A 26,174-nucleotide genomic window follows, 5' to 3' on the forward strand; every position below is an offset into this window, starting at 1 on the left:
GCCATCCTGGGGGCCATCATTCTGCAACCCACCGGCTTTATACCCATTTATAGAAGAGGGAATTTAAGGAGATGGATTAACTAACTTGCCCCAGGTCCCATTTCTCTCTAGTGTGTGGGGGCGGGTCAGACCCCGCATCCGAGGAGGGACAGCCTTACCGGGCTTCTCCTGAGCCATGAGCCTGTGGTAAGAACGCGCTTCTGGAAAGTGTTTTGCTCCCTGTGCCTGACATACCCATGACCAGGGGCGGGCAGCCTTGTCCTCTCAGCCACTTTGTCCCCAACCTACCGCAGAGGTGGCACAGATGTCACTTGGCCTCAGTTCCTCTGTAAACATTTTAGTCATTTATATTCAAGACGAGTGTGCATTGGTAATAATGTTCATTTTGCAAGTAGGACATAAAACCGTCCCTGTGAGTAAACACAGCTGTGGCTCGAGAGAGGCTGGCTCTCCCAAGCTGTATTTGCCCAGGGAGAGCACACGAGTCTCAGAGCCACAGTGGGACCAGGTGTCCAGGCTCAGCTGACAATGTCCCTGCTGACTGTCCGTAGCCCACAGTTGGCATCACCTGCCCCAGAAATTGGGTTGAGGAGGCCCCCCCATGCAGAGTTCCCCCATCCCAGCTGTTTGGGAGTGACCTGACCTTCCCACGGGACCCGCATTCCACGCTCCACAACACCCATGGGCCCCTGGCCTGTGCCGCCTCTTTGCACAGTGACTGGTGCAGGACCCTGGAGCCAGCAGACGAATGAAGACACACAGGCCATCCGCCCTGGAAGGTGCCTGTGGGGAGCTGATGTGCTCCAGCAGAAGCTGCCAGGCAGCCGGATTGGAAGGGGCAGGCCAGGTGCCTGGGCCCCGCGGGGTCTCCATGATGCCCTGTGACACTCGCTCTCCTCTGCTGCAGCCCAGTGGCCAGATGGCGGGCCCCTCCGGGTTTCAGATGTGCCACTGAGTGAGCACCGATCCCAGGGCTGTGTCCCTTCTTTCTGTGCCTTTGGGCCACATGCAGCTGTGGGACAGGAGAGGCTGGGGGAGCGTTTTCCAAGTGGTTTTTCCCAGAACCTAGTGCTTTGGGCTGTCTGCTCCGCTGCGATCCAGGCGTGAGGGCGCACGGGGAGAGAGGACAGCAGTCCCCGTCCAGACCAGTCACTGTGCACTTGGAGGCTGGACTGACCAGCCCTGGGCGGGACCCCGGCCCCAGCCACGAGCAGAAGGCCCACGGGCAGTGACAGGAAATGACAGCCGTGTCGTGGGGCAGGAGGAGAGGCCGCGGGTGGACAGAGCAGTGGGAGTCCCCAGACCAGTGGCCAGGGGACTTGCTGACGCAGGGCCGCTCACGCTGTACCCCAGGCAGCAGGGAGGGGGACCCACCCGGGAGCCCCGTGTCTTGTGGGGCTCGGGGAGGGGGAGGAGCCTGGGCAAGCTCTCAGTGAGCCTCGGGGGCAGGGGATTGCCGTCAGTGCAGCGTTTTTAGGGGACCAGGCAGCTCGTCCCTCAGGGTGACTGACCCTGGGGTCCAGCTGGCCCCCGACCTAGAGACCTCTCCCAAGGATTCTGCCCCCTCTGGGCCGTGTAGAACTCTGCCCGGCTCTGCTCAGGCCTAACTCTCATTCTGCACTTTTTCACAGGTTGACTATGACCTGCCACGAGCAGAGAACGCAGAGGCTGATTTGGGTGTCAGGAGGCTCCCTGCTAGCGGGGTCCGCAGAGCCACAGTGCGGGGCCTGGACCTACCCAGTGTGATTCCCTCACGTCCAGCAGTGCAGGCTGACTCCTGTCTGTGCCGCCTGCTGTGGGCCTGCCTGTGCAGGGGGAGCAGGGAGGAGGGGGAAGGAGCAGGAAGCAGGGGGGGGGGCAGGGAGCGAGCGGGGGAGGGAGGAGGTCCACGGAGCAGGACACCTGCTGCCCAGTCACAGTTCCGAGCCAGTAAACGCAGCGTGAGCTGTGTTCTGTGTTCTGTGGACTGTTCTAGCACAGTTTCCAGCCGGTCGGTCAGAAGTCGGGGTGCCCAGGTCGTGGGGGCCCAGCGCTGCCTCCAGGCTGTGAGTGCCAGAGTCCCGTCGAATTGTTGCACTTCGGTCCTGGCTGGGACCCGAGAGCCGGAAGCACGGCTGCTGCTCCAGGAGAGCACAGGAAAGGCAAGGCAGCCCTGCTGCTTGGCTTCTCGTCCCAGCGCCCACGACCGTGCCCCCGGGTCCACTGCCCCAACTCCCCCACCTTGGGCAGTTTCTGACCCAGCCATGGGAGGAGAGGTTCCTGGGGGCGCTCGCCCAGCTAGGACAGCACCCCTGCCTTGCCCCTCTTTTTGCTGAGGGCAGCCAGAGTCTTGGGGGTCTTTCTGTCTTCTGTGCCTTGGGAGGAGCCAAGGTGCGTCTTCTTCCCACGGTCTCGGAAACATCACTCTCGGAGGTCACGGGGCAGGCAACTCTCACACGAGTGACTCGTCTGCTGCGAGGGTCACAGGTTTCAGCAAGCGGGGAGAGCGTGGTCTGCAGGCGCTGGGTGGGGACATCCCGTCTGAGGCAGAGCCCGTGTGGGAGGCCAGCGCGTGCCGGGCCAGAGGGACCAGCATCCAGGCCTGGGGTCATAAGTGCAGGGCTGCAGTGGGCCTGGAGGCTGGGGCGTGAGGGTGGCCCCAGGCTCAACGTGCGGGGCGGGGGTGAGGCCGAGAGGCCAGGAGGGGGAGCCGGGCGGAGCAGGCAGGGGAGTGAGCCTCCTGGGCTTCGGGGTCAGAAGCCAGGAAGGGACTGACGCCGGCGTCCCAGAGGGGCCCCGTGGGAAGAGCGTGTGGAGAGGCAAGAAGGTGAACTTGGCCGCAAGTGAGCTCATTTCTCACAGGGGTTCTTTCCTGTGGCTCTCAGTGAGGAGGGGCTTCTGTCCCCTGGAGGGGCATTTAGCAATGTCTGGAGACCGTTTGGGGGTCACGCCCGGGACCTGTCCCCGCTGATCCTGGAACCTGCTGAGCATCCTCTCTCCAGCTCACAGGACGGCCCAGGTGTTGCTGCGTGAGGCGTCCTGAAGGTGCCACTAAGGGGTGGACACCAGCCTTCCCGGAGCTGGCGTCCCGAAAGCCTGCCCCTCCCTCAAGCACACACCCCTGTCCCACAGGGAGCCTCACTCTGCCCCAAGTTCATGTGCGCAGGGTGCCTGTCCGTGAGGCCCTTCCTGGGCCAGCATCTCCCGGGGTGGGACACCCCTGGGGCCAGTTCTCAGTCCCGTCCGTGTCCCCCAGCATCCCAGGACGCTGGAGTGCACACGGCGTGGCGTGGCTGCTCACGGGTGGGGGGGCCCCAGAACCAGGATGAGGGCTGGGACCAACGCAGGCTTCCGGAGCCTGACTCCCTCCTTCCGCGGCCAGCCCCACGCTCAACACTGGACGCAAACTAAGAGTGGACGGGGTTGAAGGCTTCGCCGGCTTCCAAACACGGCGCTCTCTGAGGCGGTGGCAGTGTTGTCCTGGTGGGGCCTCTTCAGGAAGGCGGGGCCGAGGGAGCTGGTGGTCCGGGGGACGTGGGGACCTGGGAATGCCCTGCAGAGCCCAGCCCCCCTCACCTCTGCATGCCAGGGACGGGCGCATGGGACAGTGGTCCCCGGGCGTGATGGATGCAGAGCGAGAAGCGGGCTGGAAAGCAGTGTGATGCCGGGGAGCGTGTGGACCATCCGTGGGTCAGGACTGAAGTAATAACGTTCTAGAACCAGGTTGAGCCTTGTATTTCCCCTCCCTTTTGGAGACAAATATGAAATGCTGAAGCCCCTTTTTATTTTCCATTTCAAATCTCATCAAATATTTACCAGACCAGTCTCCTCAGGATGTAAATAGGGGACCTGTCGTCAAAATCAGTTTGGGTTCTGGAAGTAGACACGTGGTCCGGAGTGAAGTCGGTGCCATGTGCAGGGGAGGGGAAGGCGGCGGACAGAGGAAGGGACAGGGGTCTTAATCTGCTTGCGAGCACATGAAGGCACACGTGACATAGAAGGTCTCTGCCAGGGCCTGCCCGTGGAGGGGCTGGGAGATGCCCACTGCCCATTCTCTGTCCCCTGGCTTTGCTGGACGATCGGGCGGCTTCTAAAGGCCTTCTCTGCTCAGAAGGGCAGCAGCTTGCTCTTCTGCCGGAACATACAAGGAGCGCCGAGAGAAGCTGGTTCCAGGGCTTGGTCTGTGTCCCTCGTTCCCAGATGACTCTGTTTGAAAGGGAGTGCGTCTTGGTGGTTTGCCAGAGTGATGGGCGCAGACACTCCCAACTCATTCACCTGATTTTCTTCCAGCCGACCACAGCGACGGGTCTCAGTCTGAGGACGGCAGGGGAGACCGGAACCTGAGGACCAAGAGGAACCGGTAGGTGACAAGGCCTTTGGCTCTCACGTCTTTCTGCCGCAGGCAGCATGGAAAGAAAAAAAAGGTTCGTTTTGACTTTCATGACTGAGCAAAGAGCAGATTTAACCAGTAAGCAGAGGTGGGAGGGTCTCAGGTTCTGTGTCGCTGACGGCTCTGGGTGCCCCATGCCTTGGTGGGCAGGTGTCGTGGTGGCTCTAGGCACCAAGGACACTGGACCGCGTCCGGCCTGCACCAGCCCTCCCCAGGGCCCGTGTGCCCTGTCCGGCCTGGCCTCTGAGCCCTGGAGACACACACGGAGCCCGCTGGGAGCCTCGGGTGCCGTGTGTTGGGTGAGGGCATGTCCGGCAGATCTTGGGTCGGACTCGGGGGCCTTCTGCGCACATGGTGATGTTGGACAAAGTCATTCACTGCGACCTCAGATTTCCGGTCTGCACGAGGTTGCAGGAGCTCCCAGTGGCCGCCCGAGGTGGCAGGTGAAGGGGGAAGGGTGCTGGTGACGGCGGGCACGCTCCGTGCATGCTCCTCTCTCGCGCGTGCCACCCTCTGGCTGTGGCAGCAGCACCCGTGGCCCGGAGACCGCCGCCGGCCCCTCCCGCAGGCCCCGGTCTGTGGCTCCTTTCCTCCTGAGTCCCACACAAAGGGGTGAAACTCAGTGTCTGTGTGTCTACGCTCCCGGGAAGGCGGCAGAAGGCACGGCAGGGCTGCGCGGCCACCGTCTCCGGCAGGGAAGCTGGGGGATCTAAAAGACCACCTGTGAAAGGAGAGTCATGGGCCACTTCTGAGTTCCGGGGGGCCCGCTGTCCGGCCAGAGCCCGGCCTCCCCATAGCCCAGCGGACACATGCAGCCACGGCCTGCCGCCCACGTATCGGTCCTCTCACAGGTGGCCTCGGCCTGTAGCAGGGGCCACGTGCCCGTGTCAGGGGCGTCAGCGTTCTGGGTATGTGGGCATCTGGGGCACGCGGTCGGTTAAGTGCCCAACTTGGTTTCGGTTCAGGTCATGGTCTCAGGGTCACAATCTCAGGGTTGTGAACTCAGGTCATGATCTCGGGTCACAATCTCAGGGTCATGAACTCAGGTCATGATCTTGGGTCATGATCTCAGGGTCACGATCTCAGGGTCATGAACTCAGGTCATGATCTTGGGTCATGATCTCAGGGTCACGATCTCAGGGTCGTGAACTCAGGTCATGATCTCGGGTCATGATCTCAGGGTCATGAACTCAGGTCATGATCTCGGGTCATGATCTCAGGGTCACAATCTCAGGGTGGTGAACTCAGGTCATGATCTCAAGGTCCTGATGAGATTGAGTCCTGGTTGGGCTCCACGCTCAGTGGGGAGTTTGCCTGAGACTCTCCTTCTGCCTCTGCCCCTCCCCTGGCTCACACACATGCATGCTCTCCCAATTAAATAAATAAATCTTTAAAAAAAAAAAAAAAAGTGCCTTAGGACCCGGAGCCCATTCAGGAGGCAGGAGCTGCCGGAGCCCAGCCCCCGCTCCGCTCAGTGGAACAGAGCCTCCCACGGAAAGTCAGGGGATCCACAGGCACCTGCGCCGTCCCCGGCAGGCGCAGCGCAAGGACCGCCGCCATGACAGGCCGCAGACGGGTGCTGGGTCAGCGGCTGTGCGGTGTGGAGGGTGCTGGGGTCGGCGTTGGCCAGGATTCCAGCAGCAACGTGTAAAAACTGGTGTTTGTCTAAACAGCATCACGAGTGGAAAATGTGACGGTTGTAAAGGAAACCGTGCCCGTGTGTGAGGAAAACGACCTCACATCATTGACTTACGACGATTCCTGGTTAAAACCATTCTGCGGTCATCATTTCTATGCCCTTGATCATTCTTTGTTTTTTTTTTTTTTTTTTTTTTTTTTAATTTTTAAGATTTTTAAGGGTCTTCTTTTTCAGTCATCTCTCTGCCCAACATGGGGCTCCGGCTCACCAGGCTGAGATCAGGAGGGGCGCGCCCCACCGACCCGCCAGCCCGGAACCCCATGGCCCCGATGATTCTTTAAGTCTATGCTGTGTAAAGTCTTAAAAATACAGCTTCAGTATTATTTCTACCAAACAATAGTTTCTTAGAAGAAGTGACGCCTGCCCACAGGAAGGGAGGAAAATCCACCCTGGCCTCCTCAGCCCCCCGGGGGCCTCCTGGCAGCGACGGCGGGAGCGAGGGAGGGAGAGAGCCGACCCGGGCGGTGGGCCCGGCACCTGACCGCCGTCAGGACAGTGTGGGGGTCCCCCCAGGCCGCCACGGGAGAAGGCCCAACACCGTGAGAATGACCGACGTCCCCCACTCAACTCAGAGTGCCACAGCACACCAGTTTAAAGGTTTTCAGTGTGACAACGTCCAGAACAGACTACAGGCAGGGTGTCCACCTCCTCGGGCACCTTCGGCTCAGCCACTGCCTCCCGCCAGCCCCACACATGCCTGGTCCCGCCGCCCCATTCTGACTATTTTGGAACAAACCCCAGATCTCCTGTAAACCCCACGTGTGCATGTTTCAGGGTGCATGAACAACAGAAGATTTTTAAAAGATCGTCATTATCCCTCCTGAGAACAAGCAGCAAACAGTCGTTCCTGGACACGAGCTCATCGCCCCCGACGCCCCCGACGCCCCCGTTCCCTCCGTTGTTTGAGCTTCTCTTGTGACTCTGTTTTCCGACCCGAATCCCCCTCAGCTCTGTGCTCCGCAGCCTCCTGGTCTCCTTCCGCAGTCTGCTACCTGCACTCCTTTCCTGGCCCAGCTTCGTTTTCTTCATTGGCTTTGAAAGAAATCGGCGTCTTCCCCCTCACGGAAGCCTCCCTCCCCCATCCGTGTGTCTGCGCCCCCGGCCCCCGCGAGCTCCTAGCCCTGCAGCTTCTGTGCCCTCAACGCCCACCTGGGTTTGGTCGGCACTGAACGAGAGACCCTCGCAGCAGCCCCGAGTGCCTTCTGCCGGGCGGCCCCGCGGCTCGGGTCACCTGCCTTCCTGGGATGTGCGCAGGTGACTGGCGTGGGACCGTCATTTCCTGCAGGACTGGTACATACCAGCAGGTGCGTTCTCCCGTGTCATTGGCACCCGTGAGCTTGAGCACTTTACAGAGCACAACGTTCTCCTCAACTCTTTGGTTCCCCGGAGTTGGAGCCCAGGTGGAAAACACGGGGCGCAGGCTTGACTCCTTCCCTTCAAAACTCACTTTCCCGACATCGTGTGGGTTTGCCGGCAGCTCCCACGGGGGCTGGACGCGCGGTGAATTCCCAGAGGGAGCAGCGTTGGTGGCGCGGTCTGCTTCAGTCACGGCGTCTGTCCTGCAGGAGTCGGAGTGTGTGTCTCTGTCGTGGGGACTCGGACTGCCCCGGGTCTGACAGGCTCTTCACGACGTGGCTGAACATCTGTTTCCTACGAGGAGACGCCTCCTGAGCTCCACAATACCTGTTTCCTTCCGCGCGTGCGCCTCATCGCCGGCCTCTCGGGGCCCACGGGGGGCTCTGTCTTTCTGCCTCCTCGGCTTCCACATCCTTTTTGTCTCTTTCTCAGGTTCTTTTGGTTTCTCCTCTCCTTCTTCGCTGTTTCCCCTCCAGGCGTCATCGGTGGTGTTTATTCTGCTCACATCTGTGCACCTTCCGGTGCGTCCTTCAGTTCTAAAACTTTTCTCCCTTTCGTTTCTAATTTCTTGCATCATTCAGGTGCTTCTTAGATGTTCACTTGGTCCAACATCCCCTTCCCCCCTGAGTTGTCTATCATGATACACGCAGTGGTTTTAGAGCTTCTGTTGTGTCCTTTGAAACATTGTGTCCTCCCAAGGAGCGGGGTGGTGTTTCCGTCGGAGTCCAGGCTGCCCCGTGGCCCGCGTCCCGGCTGCCCTGTGGCCCGAGTCCCGGCTGCCCGTGGCCCGCGTCCCGGCTGCCCGTGGACTTCCCCTGCTGTGGGTCCTTTGCTCCGCGCGTCACTGTTCTCCGGCTCATTGGTATGGGATCGGACAACGACCTTTTCCTGCAGCTCAAGCTGAGATGAGCTGGTGACGGGAAGGCGGCTGGAGACGGCGTTCCTGGTCACGAGGCTCTGGAACTCCCTCTCTTTGTCGCAAAGTGGGGATCCTGCACTGTCCCTCACTCTCACCCCTGCCTGTCCTTCCCTTTCTGGGGCGTGTCTGTGTGACCCCATAGGCTCCCACCAGTTCCTCTTGGCATTTTTGTCTAAGTTTTGTCCTGGAGGGACCCTTAGTTACCAGGCCCGGCCACCTCTCCCTTCCAAGCTCTGGGCCACATCGGCTCCCCTGAGTTTGGAGCCCAGAAGACCCCTCCAGCGTCAGCAGCACCCCCCCCCCCGCCCCCCGTCAGCCTGCTCCAAGGCCATGGCCTGAGGCTGCCTCTCAACCTGGGGCATCTCGACTCGCTGGGCCCAAAGGTCTTGGGACGTGCCTCTGGGGGGGAGCGACCCCCGAGGGCTCGTGGGTGCCTGGGCTCTGGCTGTGCCTGATGGTATGAATTCCTGGGGATGCGTCACCCCCTAGCTTGTGAAGACGCTGCCTGTGAGGCTCCCTTCTGTCATCCTAAGAGCCCAGCTGGTCTGCTTCAGTGTGAAAATTGGGGGAGACTAACAACCTCTGCCTCTGCCTCTGCTTTCTGTGTCAGGAGGTTGGTTTTGTTTCAGATCCTCGAAAGCCTGAGAGGCCTGGGCCCCGAGGTGCGCGTGACGGGACTGACACTTGCCCTCCAGCCTTTCCCCGTGTTTTGTTGATGCTGTTGCAATGCGAGTGACCCAGCAGCCTCTGTGAGACACACCCACATCCCCCGAGCCGAGGATATGCCCTGGGTGTCTCCTCAAGCCTGCGTGTGCTCAGGATGGGGGTAGGGGTGCTCGGCGAACAGAAGGAAGCCCCCCTACCTCGACAAACAGGGAGACCCCAATGCCGTGGGACCAGGCCTGGGTCCCTTGTGCTGCTGTCATGTGAGAACGCGTCCTGGACTCTGAGACCACATGCGTTTCCCCATGAGGAGATGGCACAGGGTCCCCCACCATGCTCGAGGGCCCCCAACTGCTGGGAAGTCCTTTCGACTTCACCAAGACGAGCCCTGCCGACAGGACAGCCTGGCACCTATGAGCTGTGTCATAAGGAGGGTCCACGGGTCAGCCCTGCCCTCGGACAATGAAACTGACCTGTGCTGGAGACCAGAGGGTCTGAGCTCAGGGCCACCCAGGGGGAGGCCATCGGCCACTAACAACAAACGCCCGCCAGCAGGTGGAATGAATGGGAGCATGGAAGGAACCATGGCCTTTGGATACAGGGCAGCCCTTGAGCTGACAAATAAAGGTGCAGCCAGAACGGCCTTCAGTCCTTCCGATGGCCCTCGTCGGCACAGCCATCGGGGTGGTGGAGGTCCTGGGCCCTGCGGTGTAACCGACACGCTACAACTTTGAGCACAGAAAGGGATGGACGACTGTGGTCGCAGCACCGTGGAGACGTCTGCCGGGCTCAGCACAGCGGGGCCTTCAGGAACCCCAGGCCCTTTCTGGGAAGGTGTCGCCAGGACCAGAAGGTGGGGTCAGGCCAAGCTCCAGAAGTGAGAGCTGGGCGGGCAGGCGGGCAGAGCTTTGCCAGGCTGCCAGCGGTCCATGAGACCACAAGGGAGAAGTGAGGTCCCGGGATGGGCACCCCAGGCTGGAGCCCAGATCCTCCTTCTCCAGGCAGTCCTGGGTCCCTGGCCTTCCTAGAGTCTTCCCTTTGCATGCAGGCAGCGGCTGCTATAGCCCATGCTCCCGTGCTCCTTGCTCCTTCCCGGATCCAGGATCTTGCCCATGGCTGTGTTCCCTCCTAGGGAGGCATCCTGTTCGATGCCACCATCGACATTGAATCCCAACCAGGCCCCTGCACCCCAACCCTACCAAGGAACCCAGAACCCACCCTGAGTGATGTGTCAGTCTCCAACAGTGGCCAAAGGCAGCTCCAACAGAGCAGTGTCAGGGCTAATACCTACAGAATACAGATCTTCCAAAGGTTGCCTCGTCTGAAGGCCATTTGTCTCAACCACATGACAGAATGTCTGAGGCCCCACAAGGCAGACATTCACAGAGACTTTGATTCCTGCAGAATTTCATACTGTGTCTAACACTGGACTTACAGGATGGCAGTATTTTGTTGATAAATTCCCAGCTTTCTTTGCCAGGAGAAAGAGCAAGTTCTTCCCATCCATTAAATCAAATAAAAGGTGAGACATCACCCAGCCAAACAAAGGTCTGGATCTCGGTGTTGGAAGGTTTGGTGTGGATGGTCAGAGGCTGCAAGAGACAATGAGAGTGAAGAATCATCATCACCCTCATCACATTACCAACATCATCACCATTGTCATCACCAGAATTGTAATCATCATCACCATCATCATCACCAGCACCATCAATACCACCATCATCAACACCATCATCAACACTATCATCATCACTAGCACCAGCATCATCACCATCATCACCACCACCATCACCACCATCATCATCACCATCGTCAACACCATCATCACCATCACCAGCACCATCACCACCACCACCACCACCATCACCACCATCACCATCACCAGCACCATCATCATCACCACCACCACCACCATCACCATCATCATCACCTTCACCAGCACCAGTACCATCACCATCACCATCACCACCATCATCATCGCCATTATCACCACCATCACCATCATCACTATTGTGTTATCACCATCATCACCACAACCAGCAGCACTATCACCACCAGTACTATTTACAGACCAGCCATTGTGCTAAGTACTTCACATGCATCGTCTCAGTTTTCCCATCTGTAAAATGAGGATGATAACCATGGCTGCCCTACAGGGCTGTGATAAGATCGCATGAGGACAGGGTTTTATACACAGAATGTCAGCAAATAGCAGGTGCTCATATGACTTCATTTAATTATTATAAAAAATCTTAAGTGGCAAGTGTTATAATTTAAATTTTACAAGTGAAAAAATCAGTGAAATGAGATTTTCCTGAAAATACAGTACATGTGTGTGAAAGTCCAAGTTCAAAGATAAGTCTATTGATATCAAACAATTCACGCCCGGCACTCTGCCTCCCCCGTCATCCCTACAACGTAGCTCCCCCTTCTTCCCTCCCCCCTGCCTCCCGTTCTTCTCTCCTTCCTCACCCTCCTCCTCCTCTTCCTTCTTCTTCCGATTATGAGGATGGGGTTATGGAGCCAGAAGAGGCTAATGGAAATCCAGACGACAGTTACGTGAGCCCTGAAGGGGTTCCAGGTACGCTTGGGTCCCGAAGGGTCGCTCTTAGCAACCTTTCGGGACAGAGCAGGGGATACCGAACCACCGCACCTCCACACAACAGCCGTGTTCCGGGAGTTCCTTCGACAGCTCTCGCAAGAACAGCCACGCCTTCGGCAGGATCACAAGAACGTGTTCACTACAGCCAGACAGACTCCGGAGGAATAGCTCGGAAGGGCACGGCTCTGCGGCTGTAAGAAAGACGTCTAAGCACCGTGACGTCTCTTCAGAAGGTGGGACCTGGAGCTCCACTGCGTCTAATGTGTCTCTGAAGAAGCCGCAAGGAAGAGACTCAACCCCCAAATCTAAGTCAATAGCGAAGTCACTGCCCTTTGAGTGCCAAGCGCGGCACCTCGTGCCGGAGAAGAGCAGGTGCACAGGCCAGGGGCCGCCTGCGGGGACGCGCCCGGCCGTCGCGTAGGCGGCCCCGGAAGTGAGCGCGACCAAAGCGTCGTGTGTCCGGCCCTCCCGCTGCAGGAACCCCGCACTCTGGGCGCAGAGGGGAAAGCAGCGCAGTCACACAGGATGGGCCGTGTCCCGCCGGGGCAGTGGCCGGGTGACCAGCGGAGCCAAGCCAGCTGCGAGTGGACAAGGGGCAGGACGAGCAGGTGTGAAGAGGAAGCGTCACCGGGAAGGGAAGCGTCACGGGGAAGGCGCGGAGGTGAGGGAGCGTGAAGTTGGGGCCGGCGGACCAGGCTGGTGGGCTGAGGAGCCGAGGAAGGGTGGGGCTCGTCCTCCAGCATGGTCTGGCGGGGCTGCAGCGAGAAGAAATTGGGGAAGGTTGGCAGCCGGGGGCCACCAGCACAGGGATGTGGCCTGGACTGCGGGGCGTGCTGCCCTGTGGTGATGCCTTCGAGAGGCTCTCGGGAGACCCCGGCGTCGGCTGTGGGCAACCTGAGACGTGTCCTCGAGACAGACTTCTCTGCACAAACCGGTGTGGATGTTCTAGAAAAAAGCCCATGACCCAGGGGTTTGGTCAGTCTGGGGAGCGTGAGGCTGGTGCAGTGCTTCCTGGATTGGGCTGGACGTGTCGTCCCCACGGCGCACACCCAGGAAGCCTCAGGCTCCTCACTTCCAGCCCATTGCTTCTCGCGGTGACGAGACCAGGATGGTCCCTGAGGCTGTGGGGATTGCTTGCTGGTGACGATGGCCCTGGCTGTGGGCTTGCATGGCTTCGCCCAACTCCGACGCTGGAGCCCCGGCCCCGGAACCTCAGCCTGGGGCTTAATTTGGAAATTGGGATGTCGCAGATGTGCCGAGTTAGGATGAGGTCATTAGGTCTTAAGCCAGTGGCTGGTAGCCCTGTGGCAGGGGACGTTTGGGCACAGACGCACACTTGGTTGCTGTGGGAAGTTGAGGATGGAGACCCGGATGACGCCTCCACGGACGGAGGGACACCAGAGATGCCTGGTCGGCCACCATGCCAGGCAGGCGGGGACAGACCCTCCCTCTCCACCTCTGACAGCCACACACTGGTGATCCTGGCCGAGCGCTGCAGGTTGGAGGGGGGACGTCTGCTGGGATCGAACTGGGGGGCTCAGGAGCCACATGGCCTGCCCTGGCCACAGGGTTACACAGCGGGCCCACAGCACAGCTGCCGATGGTACTGGAGGAAACCCAATAGTGCCTGCCCTCTGAGGACAGTTCCCTGCTGGTCCCCCGGCGTCGCCCAGCTCGGCTCTGACTGTAAGCACCCAGAGTTCATGCAGACCCCACTAACAGGTAATGCAGACCCCGCAGGGAAAGTAGCGTGACCAAACAAGTGTGTCCACATCAGACACCGGCAGAAAGTGGGGTCCCCAGCCCATCCCTCCTCTGTCTGACTTGGCTACGAATATGAGGGTCTCCTAAACTCCCTGGAGGCTTGGTGATTTGTGACAATGACTCCCAGAACCCCGGAGAGCACTGTACGTAAGGTTATGGTTTTATCATAGAGGGCACAACTCAGGAACAACCAAACAGAAGACAAGGGGAGGGTGAGTTCTGGAAGGGTCCCGAGTGCCCGGGCCTCTGTCCACATAGAGTTGGGTGCCCCTCCCTCCTGGGGCATCAGGCAGCCCCCCAGCCCCACTGTTGGAGTTTCTATCAGTGCCAGGACGTAGGCAGGAAGGACCGAATGATCGGCCCTGTGACCAGACTCCAGCTCTGCGCCCCCTCCCTTCCTGCGGGCTTCAGCCCTCTGAGCTGTGGTGGTTTTCCAGTGGGCCAGGCGCTCCCTGGCCCAGGGCTCAGGAAATTCACACGGAAGCAGGGACAGAGGCCAGACAGTCTTGTTATCCCGCGGCCCACCCTTGCCAGCACACCGCCTGGCTAGCCGGCCCTCGTGGCGGCAGAGTGTGACCCTGAGTGGTCTCTGGTCTCTGGTTACAGGCAATGGTGGTACAGCAGAAATGCAGGGGGGCGGATGGGAGGGCAGGGAGGACGGAGAGGTGGTCTAAGCAAACCCCCCTTGAGGAGGGCACTGCAGGCCGGCCATCGGCAGGGACCCCTGGTGGTGGCCGCGGCATGTGCAGATCCGGTCCTGTGGGAGGCTGGCCAGGGCTGCCAGGACACTTCCGCCTCTGGCCCTGAGGTCACCCTGCCTGTCGCCAGCCTAGGGGAGGGTGGTGTCCCCTGCCAAGTGGGGCTGGGGGGCCAGAGGCCACTGCCTTTGGCCGTTCCTGCCGAACGATTTCAGAGCAAGTTGGAGGGAGATGCAGGAGGCCTGCTTAGGGATTTCTAGGAACGGCAACGCTGGGAGGCAGAGCTAGTGAGTCGGCGGCAGAGTGGAGACTAAATGTTTCCGCAGGACGGAATGAGCAGGAGCCCGTCTGCGTCCCAGGACGGCGGTCCTGGAGGCATTTCAAGATCGTCTCATCCAAACCACGTGCTTCACCAAAACCAGGTCCACACAGCTTCCATAGTTTGCCCAAGATTTCGCAACACGCTGTCCCCGGGGGGGGGGGGGGCTCAGCCGCACACTCAGGGCCACATAGCCACGTGCAGTTTCTTCTCTGGACACCCAGGGTTCCTTCACACGAGATGGAATCACTCGTCACAGCCTGAGTCAGCCCTTACCTCTTCCGTCCTGTGCTCCGCCTCGGAGCAGTGGTTACCGAGAACGGCTTCCATTTCTGTGCGGACTCTCGGCTGATGGTGTCCGGGGAGGGGGGGGGAGAGGCGGGGAGGGAAGGAGTGGGGAGGAGGCCGAGAAACACGCCCCCCCTGCGCACCTGTCGGAGAGCCGTGCGGTGCCGGCACCTCTCCGTCTCTCCCTGCTCTCCACGGGAAGACGCAGGAGGCGGGAAGAGGCGTGTGTGCGCGTCTGCGAGGCGACCCGTGGGGGCTGGCGGATGGGCCAAGTCCTGCGCCCCGTTCCCTCCGCCTCTAGATAAACTAATTAGCATTTGTTGCCCGAAAATGGAAACGAGCAGCCAGATGTGTCTAGAATCCAGTCGCACTGCGTGTGAATCTAGTGACTTTTCCCAGATCACCTGCTGCCCCGTGCTCGACCTCGCACGCCATGCGCCCCTGCCCACGGGCCATCCCGCGGCTCGGCGGGACGAGCTCAGCAGCGGTCACAGGGCGGAGGCGAGGGGCCGAGTGGGGGAGAACAGCCCCTCCGCGCCAGGTGGGGGAGCAGCCACCATAGTGTCTCCCGAGGATGGGACACGGGAGCCAGGCAGCATGCTGTCCCCAGGATAAAGGGAACCCAGCACCGTGGCCCAGACTTGGGAACCCTTGCTCCGGGGAAAAGGCTAGACGTGACCAAGCCCTTTTCAACTTACCCATTTGGCCCCAAAGATCTCCCCAAGCAGGTGCCAGCCTGGCGAGGCATCGAACTGTTTCCAGGTGAGAGGCCTTCGCCCCACCGAGCCGGCGAGGCAGGTGGGTACTGCGGCCATGCCCTTGAGGACACGGCCTCTCTTCCTTGGTACATGGGGACGGAGCTAGCTTTATTCCAAGCATTAGAATTTGCTTTTTGTTAAATGTACCAAACTCATTCAGCCATGAGAATATTAAAATTATATTTAGCAAGTTTGCATTTACTTCTGACCGATTCTAACTGGACTGAGAGCTTGCCGTTCTGGAAGGCGTCCAGCGGCTCTAAACAAGACGCCGTGTGGAACGAACTCTAATACGTGATCATCACTGAGCTCGGAGCTCCTGTGAATCCTATTTCAAGTCTCAACAATACAGGTCTTATTTCCACACTTCTATTTTTATCTAATGAAAATTTATTACAAAGAAATCCTAATTACACCCTCTGGAAAAGGACACAATTGCAAACCCACTGGTGATTTTCTTTTTTTGAAAATCCGCATAATCACGTAGGAAGCCAAGAATGCGCGTTTTCCTGAAATAGTTGGTCTGGAAATAAGATTCCGATGTTTCCATTGTTTTTTTCCTCTGGACATTTTGCACTGGGGGGGGGGGGGTTTGTCCACACTCCACACCTGGTGAGTGCTTGAGGACGTTGCACGGTCTCAGCACACCCTGAAGTGCCCACGGGCAGAATCCCACGGGGTCCTGGATGGATGGACGGTGATGGCAAGAGGGGGCAAGAGGCAGGGAACAGTGTGGTCAAGGGACAGTATTACCTGGGACGGGCCTTGACCTTGGTCGGGTCTGCCTCCTCCACCCCCCACACACGGATTGCGTGGACTGGCTGGATAATTGTGGGTGTCTGTGCGGGGCATCACAGGGCATTCAGCCGCATCTCTGGTCTCTGCCTCTCCATGTCCCGGTAGCCCCCAGATGTCCCCCGGGATTACAGTCACCCTAAGCAAGGGCACTGTTCTCTCCCTAGGTCAGGAAGCCTGATGCGTGTGGCCTGAGTGCCTCCTGCCCCTGATTCCCGGGGTGAAGATTTGCAGAGACGCGGGGACGTGCCATCCCCTTTGATGCGTGTCCTCTGCTCTTCCTACACCCCAAGAGCATGGGGCGCTGGCGGCCGTGCAGGGGCCACACCTCCCGGTGCCTGGCAGGGGTCTCAGCAGCCTCGCCTGACCACAGGCCTGCCAGAGAGGAAACGGTCTCTAAGACTGTCAGTCTAGGGACAGACTAGATTTGCGCCCCCCCTCGTTGCTGGGGTCACTGGCCGTGGGACCTGGTTATGGGGACATGCAGAGCAGGGCTGGCCAGGGAGGAGACCGTGCAGAGGGGTCCCTGGGGTCAGAGCAAAGGCTCACCAGGCCAGTGTAGGTAGACTCTGCGGCTCAGGCTGAGCACAGGCCGTGACAAGGGGACCCAAGTGGCGGCGGGACCAGCCGCTCCCACGCGGGCCAGGTCAGGAGGAGGAGAGCGTCACTGGAGTACCTGTGTCGGCAGGGTCGGGGCGTCCCCCAGCAGCAGACAGGGAGATGTTTTGGGAGGAGGTCCCCAGTGCCACAGGGATGAGGTGCAGAACAGAGAGAGAGCTACGGGACGGGCAGCAGAGAACAGAAGGCAGGATGCAGAGCTGGTGCTTGGTAAGGCCGCGCTCATCCTTCCCCGCCAGCGGTCAGCCTGCTGCCCGCCGGCCCCGGCTCCTGCCTGCTCTCGGTGCTGCCCTGCTGTGGCTGGGCCGTGGCCACGGCTGCCCCCGGGCCTAGGGAGGAACAGTCCAGCGGTCCAGCTCTGCACCTTTCCCCAGGCAGACGGCCTGGGCGGGGTCCTGGTCCCTGCTGCTGTCGCTGACCTCCCCGGCTGGGTTCTGCTCCAGGAGAGCGTTTCGTACCCAGAGAGTCGACGGCATAATCTGCGATTGTCTTTCTGCGTCTGTCCAAAATGAAGGCCTCCCTGAAACAAAGAACAGCAGGAGCAGAGCTGGATGTGAGCTCCAGTGATTTGCTCCGACGGAGAGCCTCACCCCTTCCTGTCCTGGACGCCAGGTCCAGGCAGTGAAGCGCGACTCCGGGCTGTCTTCCTGGTGGCCCCGCTTGGCTCTCGCACGCCCCTGCCATGACCTTGGCTCCCTGCTGGTGCCTGTGTGGGGGGTTACGGCTGCGCCCCAAGTGCAAAAATGCCGTCTGCGTCCAAGAGCGAAAGCTGCCTCCTCTGCGGCTGCCGGCCCCTGGCTGTCTGTGGTTCTCGGGTGTCCCTGGGAGCTGCAGACAGGCCCCCAGGGCACGCTTACCTCTCTGTGTCTTGTGCCCTAAAGGACAGAAGGCCATGGGAGTCCTGGGCCGGAGGAGACAGAAGGACAGGACAAGGGTGCCGGGACGCCGCCGCCCCAGATCCTCCTGCCGCTGGAGGAGCGGGTGACCCACTTCCGAGACATGCTGCTGGAGCGAGGGGTAAGGACCGCGAGCAGACGACGGCTGTCCCGGAAGCCAGTCACTCAGTAACACTCCCCGGGTTCACGGAGTTGGGCTGAGTGGCGTTCACTCATTTGAGGCCCTGCTCCTTGCCCTGCCAGGCGGTCACCCCAGGGGCACACATGGGAGGGGCAGGCGGGAGGGGGCGTCAGCGGACTGCGTGCAGAAATGCTCCGTGGCGAGGAGCTTCCTGCTGGAGCCCGGCAGCTCTCAGGGTCCACACCTCGCAGAGGGGCGTCACCGGGCCTTGCCCTCCTCCGGCGACGGCCTCCACACCTGGGGACCGGGGCGACTCGTTAATGGAATCAGGCTGTCATGATCAGAGTTGACGTCTGCATCTCAGTTCAAATTTGGGGGAAGAACATTTTAGGATCAAATCCCCTCCAGTGACGTTTCTTTCCAGCTTTGGCTTTTGGGTATAGACGGGTCTGCTCTAACAACCCAGCTGGATTTCTTCGCAAAATGAGGCTGAACGCAGGGGCCGTAGGGGGAGCCCGTGTGCGGCAGCGATGATCGCGGACACGGCAGTGGCCTTGGGAACACGAGCAAATCCCCTCTGTGGTGAGCAGCCCCCCGCAGACTGCCTCTGGGCGGGCCGATCCCAGCAGCAGGCGCCATGGGCGCCGAGGCCAGAGGTCAGGACAGCCGCACGCCCCCCAGAGCCAGGGGTCGAGCAGGGATTCCCGGAGTTGGGCTGGCGGGAGGCCCTGAGGGTGCACGGAGATGGGATGGCCTCAGCTCTGGAGTATCACCAGTAGGACGGAGGCCGTCCTGCCACGGGGGAGCTCTCCTCCGGTGCCCGCAGTGTTAATATGCACGTCACTCCAGCTTTACTCAAAAATGAAATCCAGTCCTCGGCCATGAGGGACGGGAAGGAACTCAGAACCGCGAGGCAGCGAGTGAACCTAGATGAGCGTCGGTGTCAGGTGAGGCGGAGGTCCGGAAGGAACCCAGGCGGGCCGGTCTGTATGCCCGACGACATGTTCACAGTCCCGGGCCAGAGCTGACCCTGGAGTGGGCCCACGGAACCCACGACGTGGGGGCTGGTCTGCGGAGCACCTGCTGTCGCCTCTTCCTGTTGCCACGCTCACGGTGACCCGGCAGCACAGGTCAGGTCTTGCCCTTGAGAAGCAATACGGCGTCTCTTCTTCCACAGAATCGCCCCAAGAGGCCGCCTCTGTCCTGGAGAGCCACGGGCATGTTTGCTCCCGGGCTTTGCCTGGGCCCTGGGTAGGTGTTGATGGACATGCAGGTGGTCTTCTGCCCTTGTGTGCGGAAACACATGCAATTGTGAGTACTCGAATCGACCGGGCCGGTCTGTTCCAGTGCGGTCAGGCGCAGAAGACACGATGGCTCTCGGGGCCTTTGAGAAGCAGAGCAGGCCTCACTTCACCTTCGGGACACCGGCATTGCCTGTCTCTCCGCTTGGGAAACCAGCCAGCCCCCGCTCGCCCGCACAGCCTCAAACTAACCTCACGGGAGCTCAGGGCTGCCCGGGACGCCCACCTTTCCTCCCGAGGCTGCCGGCAAGCCAGCTCGACGAGGCTGCTTGAATTTATCCCCGGGGCCTCGGTTGAGCAGTTTCCATGATGAGATTTCCAGCGCGTTCTTGCTTCATTGCAATGGGTGGTTCTCTTGGATTCTTACATCTTCTCAGTGAGACTCTTACGTGAAAAAAAATCAGCAAAAACAGCGCAGAAATATGCCGTGCTGCCCGGGGCTCTGAGTCTGGGGGTGACGGCTGAGCCCGTATTTTTGCGGGATTTCAGAGGAAGCCCACACACAGTTCATGAATAGAAAAGATCGATTTGAATTTACTGCTGATGTCCTAAAGCAATGCGGCCATTTATGACTTTTTGACTTTATAAAATATGCCAGCAGATTTTATAAGTTATTCATGCTCAAGAGCATTTGATAGCTAAGCCCATAAGATTTCTAGTTGCTTAGAAATGAGGCACAGAAAGGTCACTTTTTTCATGGACTGAGTGATTAATAAGGTTTTTTATTGCATTTGTTCAGCGCTCACATCCAGAAATCCGTGCACTCGCAGAGCGACAGAGCCGGCTCCCGTGGGCTCCCGGTCGCGGAGGAAGGCCGTGGTTCGTGTTCTGTGGGGATGACGGACTGGGAAGGGGCTTCCAGGTCCGTGGTTTTGGAGAAGCTACCTGATGGCTCAAGGAAGGTTTTATTTTAATTTTGTTTTACTCTACAAACCACAGTAGAGTTTTTTTTTGTTTGTTTTTTTGTTTTTTTTTTTTTAATGAAAACCAAAACTGTCAGCCTGCGAAGGAGAGGCTTCACTGAACAGAAGATGATTCATGAGACCCAGCCTATTCCGATAAATGTATTAGGAACATTAGGAACATGTGACTGAGAACTTGTTCCTCTGCCTCGTGTCCCTCAGGAGCGGGGGTGGCTTTCCCAGGGCCAGGAGAGGAAGACTGTGGGAGAGCCCTCGATCTTGCTCTGGGAACTCTGGGCCCTGCACCTGCTGTCTGTCTGGGGTCCTTCTATGGGGCACCCTTGGCCAGCTTTCCCAGAGTGGGTGGCCTGGGGGAGGCTGGCTCACCCTGTCGCCGTCTACCCAGGTGAGCCTCCGGGAGGTTGGACCCGAGTCCATTAGAAAGAGGAACTCGCGGGCCGCACAGGCATGCCCACCGGGCCGTACCAGTCCATCTCTGTGCAGAGATGGTGTCCGTCGTGAGGCCGTTGGTAGAAAGAGACGATATCGGGTGTCTTCCTGCCAGCAGGGCAGTCGGGGAGGGCTTCTCCCCGCAGCTAGACGGCCACCCCCTCCCTGACTTCTGAGGCCCCTCCCACAGACATGCAGGTGGCTTTGCCTCTGCAGAGCCGGAGCAGGCACTTGGGCCCGGACACGCGTTGAAGGATTCCGTGGTCCTCCCGCTCCAGCAGCCCGTCACGGCCCTGGAGGCGAGGCCAGCGCACCTGCCGTCTGCTCCAAGCAGTGACTCGTGCTTCTCGGGGAGCTGAGCGGCCCCGTGATCTATGGCAACTCTTCAGATCTCTCAGGCACGTGGGAGCCCACAGATAACAGGCAAGGGCCTGGGCACGTCGTCTGTGCAGTGAAAGAGAATTGGCCAAAATAAAAGTCTCAGTGGGAAAAAAAAGTCGCTCCAAATCCCATCCAAAGAGAGAATTATTTTCATCAGCAAGGTCCATTTCTTTCCAGTCTTTCTAATAATAGATTTTAAGATGCCAATAATAAATATTTTTGTCTTATAGTATAAGCAGGACTGAATGTAATTGAATGTGGCTCGACCAGATACTTCGTTTAACACAGGCCTATGAGGCTCAGCCGACTTATAAGTTTGGATGCTGTTTTCTCTTAGTATCAACCTTCGGAAAACATTTTGGATGAGATCGTGATATTCAATTCATTGTCCAAAAATCCTGCATTTTCATTCAGAGCTTGTGTTCTCCAAATGTGCTATTTTGAACAACAGCCCGAGTGAGCACGTTGGCACGTGAGCTCCGTGCGTGTAGGGTGTTTCCTGCAGGCATCGGCGCTGGGTCGCTCTTACCAAATTGCTTGGAGGAAAGTCATTTTCATGCACTGTGCTCGTCCAGCGGCCACGTGTGAGAGGTCCCGAGACTGCGTTTTGCCCGCACACCCCGCCTGACGAGGAAGAACTGTAAATATTTATCATGTTTGAACCACGTTGCTCCTTTCCTGGGGCTTCTGTTTTGTCTCGGCTCCGATGCCGTGGTTCTTCTTTCCCGAGCGGACTGCCATGGCCCGTGGCGATCCGAATCTTTGGCTACGAGGTCAGTGGTGGTGAGATCCTGTTCTAATCACGGAGATGCCCTTGGGGAGGACCGTGGGCCACCCACTCTCATTGCCAGGATAGGATTCTGTCGATGCCTAATGTGAAAACAACCCTCAAACGTAAATTAAATCAGCAGAGAACGCTGGTGGAGGGACAGCACGAAATCCCACATGTCTATTGCAGCGGAAGAGGCTGAAGTTGGTAAAATCCCACGAGTGTGACCACGGAGGGTGAGCGAGGACCACCCCTCACGGTCCTCGGTGAGGATGGACTGGGGGGCTGGACCGTCCTGAGCGCTGTTGAGGCCAGTGTGGGAGGGCGAGCCGGACCAGCTGGCTGGCAGAGCCCAGCAGACTCTGAAACAAGGGTCCACGTCTCCCGCCTCTGGTACTGGAAGCAGAGCTGGGTGCCTCAGGCCGACGGAGCTCCTGAACCTTCCTTCAGTGGCCACTGGGTCTCAGGCGTGGTTACCAAGCACCACGTCCACCCGTACCCATGACCTCGGAGCCCCTCAGAGCCCTTGGACCGGCTCCCCACCTCCCTCTCTCCAGGGGCGGGAGGCCTGCTGCGGCCCCGGACAGAGGCATTAGTCAATGTCCCCGAGGCGGGGCCAAGTGTGGGACCCTGTCAGTGGCCAGGGCCCGAGGGCAGGTCCCTGATGCCCAGCCTGGCCCCCTCCTCGGGCAGCGGCAAGCACAGGCCGCCGCCCACCCCTGTGAGAGGTTCTTCATCCGTTCTTCTCGTTTGGAGCGTTGTGGAAGGGAGCGTCATGCAGGCACGCACTCATGTCTGTGCGCGAAGATGGCCCGCAGAGCCGTCCTATGGCCCCTGGGTGGACGCAGCCTGAAGGCAGGAGTGTGCTGGCCACACCGTGTGGCTGCGGTGCCCGCGTCCCCGAGGCCAGAGCTCCTGTCGCAGAGCCGTGAGCTTCTGAGAGATGCTTGCTGTCCGCGGGGCGGGGAGGCCGTGGAGACAGGGCGGAGAAGCCATGTGATGCTGGACAGTCCACGCTTGGGATTCCGGGGCACTGCTGATACTACAGAGCAAGGAGCGCGTAAACACAGTGTGTCTGAGGGTCAAGTTTGGGCAAAACCTCAGCTTCTGAAGTACGTGCATTCGTGTTTGAGCTGGACATGAGCCCCCCGGAGACCCCAGGGTCCCCCAGCAGCATTCCTGAGCCCGGACTGCAACCGCTGCGGGTGGGACCCTGGCAGAGCCAGCGGGAGGCAACGAGCATGGTGCTGACGACGGACAGGTGGACAGACAGTCTTGGGCAGCTCTGCAGCCCTGCCTGGCTCGCCGGCGGCCCCGGCGCTCCCCGAGCGTGCCCCAGGACACCGTGCCCTGCTCCCTGGTGCTTGGGGAAGGCAGGACCATCCCCTGCCGCCTTCCTCCCTTCCCTGGCCCCTCGGCCCCCGGCCCTTCCGTGAGCTGGGCATTGACGGATGCTCAGAGTGGCCTTTGGCCTTGAAGATGAAAGCAGGGTCCAGCTCTTCCTTCGGGGCGCCCTGCCCACGGGGGCCTCGGGCTGTGGCGACCTCCCCGAACCCGCTGTCCTCTCATGTTCCAGCCAGAACCCCAGACGAGACCCTTTTCCTCAGTCTTCAGAGAGGCTTTGGGGAAGCTGGGGCTGAGGTCAGAACCCGTTTTATCTGGAGGTTTTTCTTCTCTGCACGAGGCCGCGGTCAGCTTCAGCGGGCTCCGGCGGAGGGTCAGCCTCTCCTGTGCCGGGCCGGGAGGGGGACAGCCGCCGAGCATGCGGCACCGCCGGGGGGCCCTTCCAGCTAGGATGAGTGCTCAGAGGAGCTCAGAGCTCAGCCGGTCGGAGCTCCCCCTCTGAAGCGGGGAGGGTGGCTGGGAGGCCACGGGGGCCTGGTGACCGGCCGGCCAGTCTGCGGGCTTGGGAAGGCGGGGAAGCCGGGGCCCTGGAGCCGCGCGGTGACGCGTCCAGTCAGTGCCCTCGATGCTGCCAGGAGGGCGGGGATGCCCCAGGCTGGACGACATGAAGGACGTGCCGAGTGCCGGGGAGAGGTCGGCGGCACAGCCCCAGGATAGCACCCCGGGAGCACTCTAGGCGGCCAGCCCCCCAGAGCTGCGGAGTCTCCCGGTGGCCGGCTCGCCGAGGTGCACAGACCAGTCCGGTATCGCGGGTGACAGGAGCTGATCTCGGGCTCACGGAACCAGCCCCGCGGGGGAGACAGACTGGGCACGGGACCCAGCCGGCCTCAGAGGAACCACGGCGCTCTGCAGGAAACGGCGTGAAATAGGCTGAGGAATTCACCTTTCAAGGACACGAGCACGTGGGAGCCCTGGAGACCCAGACGAGCCGGCGAGACGAAGAGAGAGGTAGCCGCGTGCTTAGTCCTGGGGCCTGGCAAGGGGCGAGGTCCTCAGGCAGCCCCGAGGTGCCCACCCCCAGGGTGCACCCCGGGGTCATCCCCTCCCTTGAGAAGGGGTAGGTCAGTGAATAGGATGGTGGGGTTTGGAACGTGACCTTCCCTAAGACTCGGACGTCCATGCAGACTCTCCTGCCAGCTGTGGGGAAGTCAGCCACGATGGCATGGAGGGGCTGTGGCAGAGAGCACTGGTGGCCATGAGTCTGAGGAGGGCTCAGCCGGAGACGGGCGGCCTCCAGCCCTGCCCCATGGGGTGAGCTTCCCAACCCAGACATGCCCCTGGGGACACGGGAGTCAGGCCCAGAGAGTCAGGCTTTCCTCAGAAGCAATTCTCCCCGTCTGCCCCACCTGTGGTTGTCAGGAGCGAGTCCTCGGGGGACAGCGGGGCCTCGCGCATGAGGCCCGAGGGGGGCCCGGTCACACGCACGGCTGTCCACCCTCCCCTTCTGCTGTGATGCCCCGGCCCCGGGCCCCCCGCCTGGCTGTGCCTCTGTCCACCGCAGCCACTGTTCCCCGAACCTGATGCACCTGCTGGCCTGGCCCCCAGAGGGTAGGACAGGACCTGTTCTGTCGCTGTGAGTGACCGTCCCTGCCGAAACGGCTTACCCTGCCTCGCACGCAGATGGGGACTTCCTTTGGAGGCAACCATGTTATTAATTTTTAAAGAACGATCATATTACATGTCCAGATCTGCAAAACCCTCTGAGCACCTGCTCTCAGCCATGCTCTGCCTTCCCTAGAGAGCAGAGACGGCGCTGTCTGCCGGGGCCCTCTGGGGTGGTTGGGAGCCCGTCTGTGTGGGCTGAGTTGTGCTGCCCATGATTTCTCTTGGCAGGAGCCCCAGTGTTGCTGTGGTCAGGGGCAGAGAACTGCGGGGTCGGTCGGTCTGGACACTTCCCCAGGGAACCCCCTGTCCCTGCGGCTGGTCCACAATTCATCATGTTCTCAGTCCTTGGGAGAAAGTCTCTGCGGGGAGACTGGGTCATCCTGCCCAGGAGTGCAGTTCATGAATATTAAAAAGGGGCTTTTATTTTTATTAGGAAAGATAGAAAGTGTCCATTAAAAAAAAAAAAAAACCCACATGCTAGGCTGGACAAGTAAAGCACATTAGGATTGTGTCTCTACCGGGAATGCCTTGACGTGTCCAAAGGCAAGAGGGAGAGAGGGCAGTTAGCGGCCCGTTAGCCTCCGACTCCCCTACGCCCCACCCAGCCCCGAAGAGCCTTCCTGAAACGCACGTGACCTGTGGCCGTGGCCCCCGGGGGAAAAGGCTCAGCTTCCTCAGTCCGCCTGGGACGCTGCCACCGCTTCCGGCTCCTCCTGGGCTCCTGCACCCCCAACCGCGCTGCCCCCCTGCAGCCCCGACGTCCCTCCAGCTCACGACGTGGTCGGAGCACCCAGGCAGCCCTTCCCAGACACGTCCCATCCCTTCCGGAGCCTGACGAGTGTCCGTGCTCCAGACGAGTCCGTGCTCTGGACACTCACCCCGGAGCTGGTGGAGGCGCCCCTTGGCCCCTGGGCCCGTCTTCACCACAGGTGCCTGCCGGGAGGCCGTGAGCTTCCTTAACTGCCCGAGTCTAGACCACGCGCTTTCCGGTGTCAGGGACCTTGACTTCCTCTGGGTCCTCAGCACGCAGCGCGGGGCCTACGGCAGAGTCAATGTTTAGTCAGTGTTTCTAAGCGAGTGCACTATCGTGTGAATGACTTAAACACTTCCGTGCTCTGTCAGTGAGGAGAAGCCGGGAGCTGCACGTCCCACAGCCCGGGGCACACTCGGCTGTCTCAGTCCTTCAACAGGGGGACCGGGATTCCCGCGGAATTGTCGGATTCTGGGGCTGAGGCGGGAGAGATGCCTCAAAGTTCCAGGAAATAAGGAGGTGCCCCCCCCCCAGCGGCAGCCTCGCCGAAGGCACACAGCAGCCCACCGGCCAAGCCCTCCACGGCCAAAGCTGGAGCCACTCGAGCACAAGAAGGAAGTCACATCGGGTCATCGCCCAGATTGTGCAATAAACAGCCACGAGTCTGTGGGCAAGTCAGTGAGGGAATAAAGAAGTCGACGTGGGAAACGGGTGACCGTCCCATCCAGAATGCCAAGTGACCGGTG

At 60.1% G+C, this 26,174-nt stretch overlaps 1 protein-coding gene across 1 annotated transcript in view; it reads left to right on the forward strand.

Annotated features, from left to right (window-relative positions):
• TCERG1L (transcription elongation regulator 1 like) overlaps nucleotides 1–26,174 on the forward strand; it is a 170,570-nt gene that overhangs the window by 135,916 nt on the left and 8,480 nt on the right. Inside the window, exons 8-9 of the mRNA XM_059172575.1 lie at nucleotides 4,270–4,339; nucleotides 17,730–17,865. Of these exons, the coding sequence (XP_059028558.1) occupies nucleotides 4,270–4,339; nucleotides 17,730–17,865 (206 nt within the window). The remainder of the gene's footprint in view (nucleotides 1–4,269; nucleotides 4,340–17,729; nucleotides 17,866–26,174) is intronic.

Source organism: Mustela lutreola, chromosome 4 (genome assembly GCF_030435805.1).
Source record: "Mustela lutreola isolate mMusLut2 chromosome 4, mMusLut2.pri, whole genome shotgun sequence".
NCBI classification, from domain to species: domain Eukaryota; kingdom Metazoa; phylum Chordata; class Mammalia; order Carnivora; family Mustelidae; genus Mustela; species Mustela lutreola.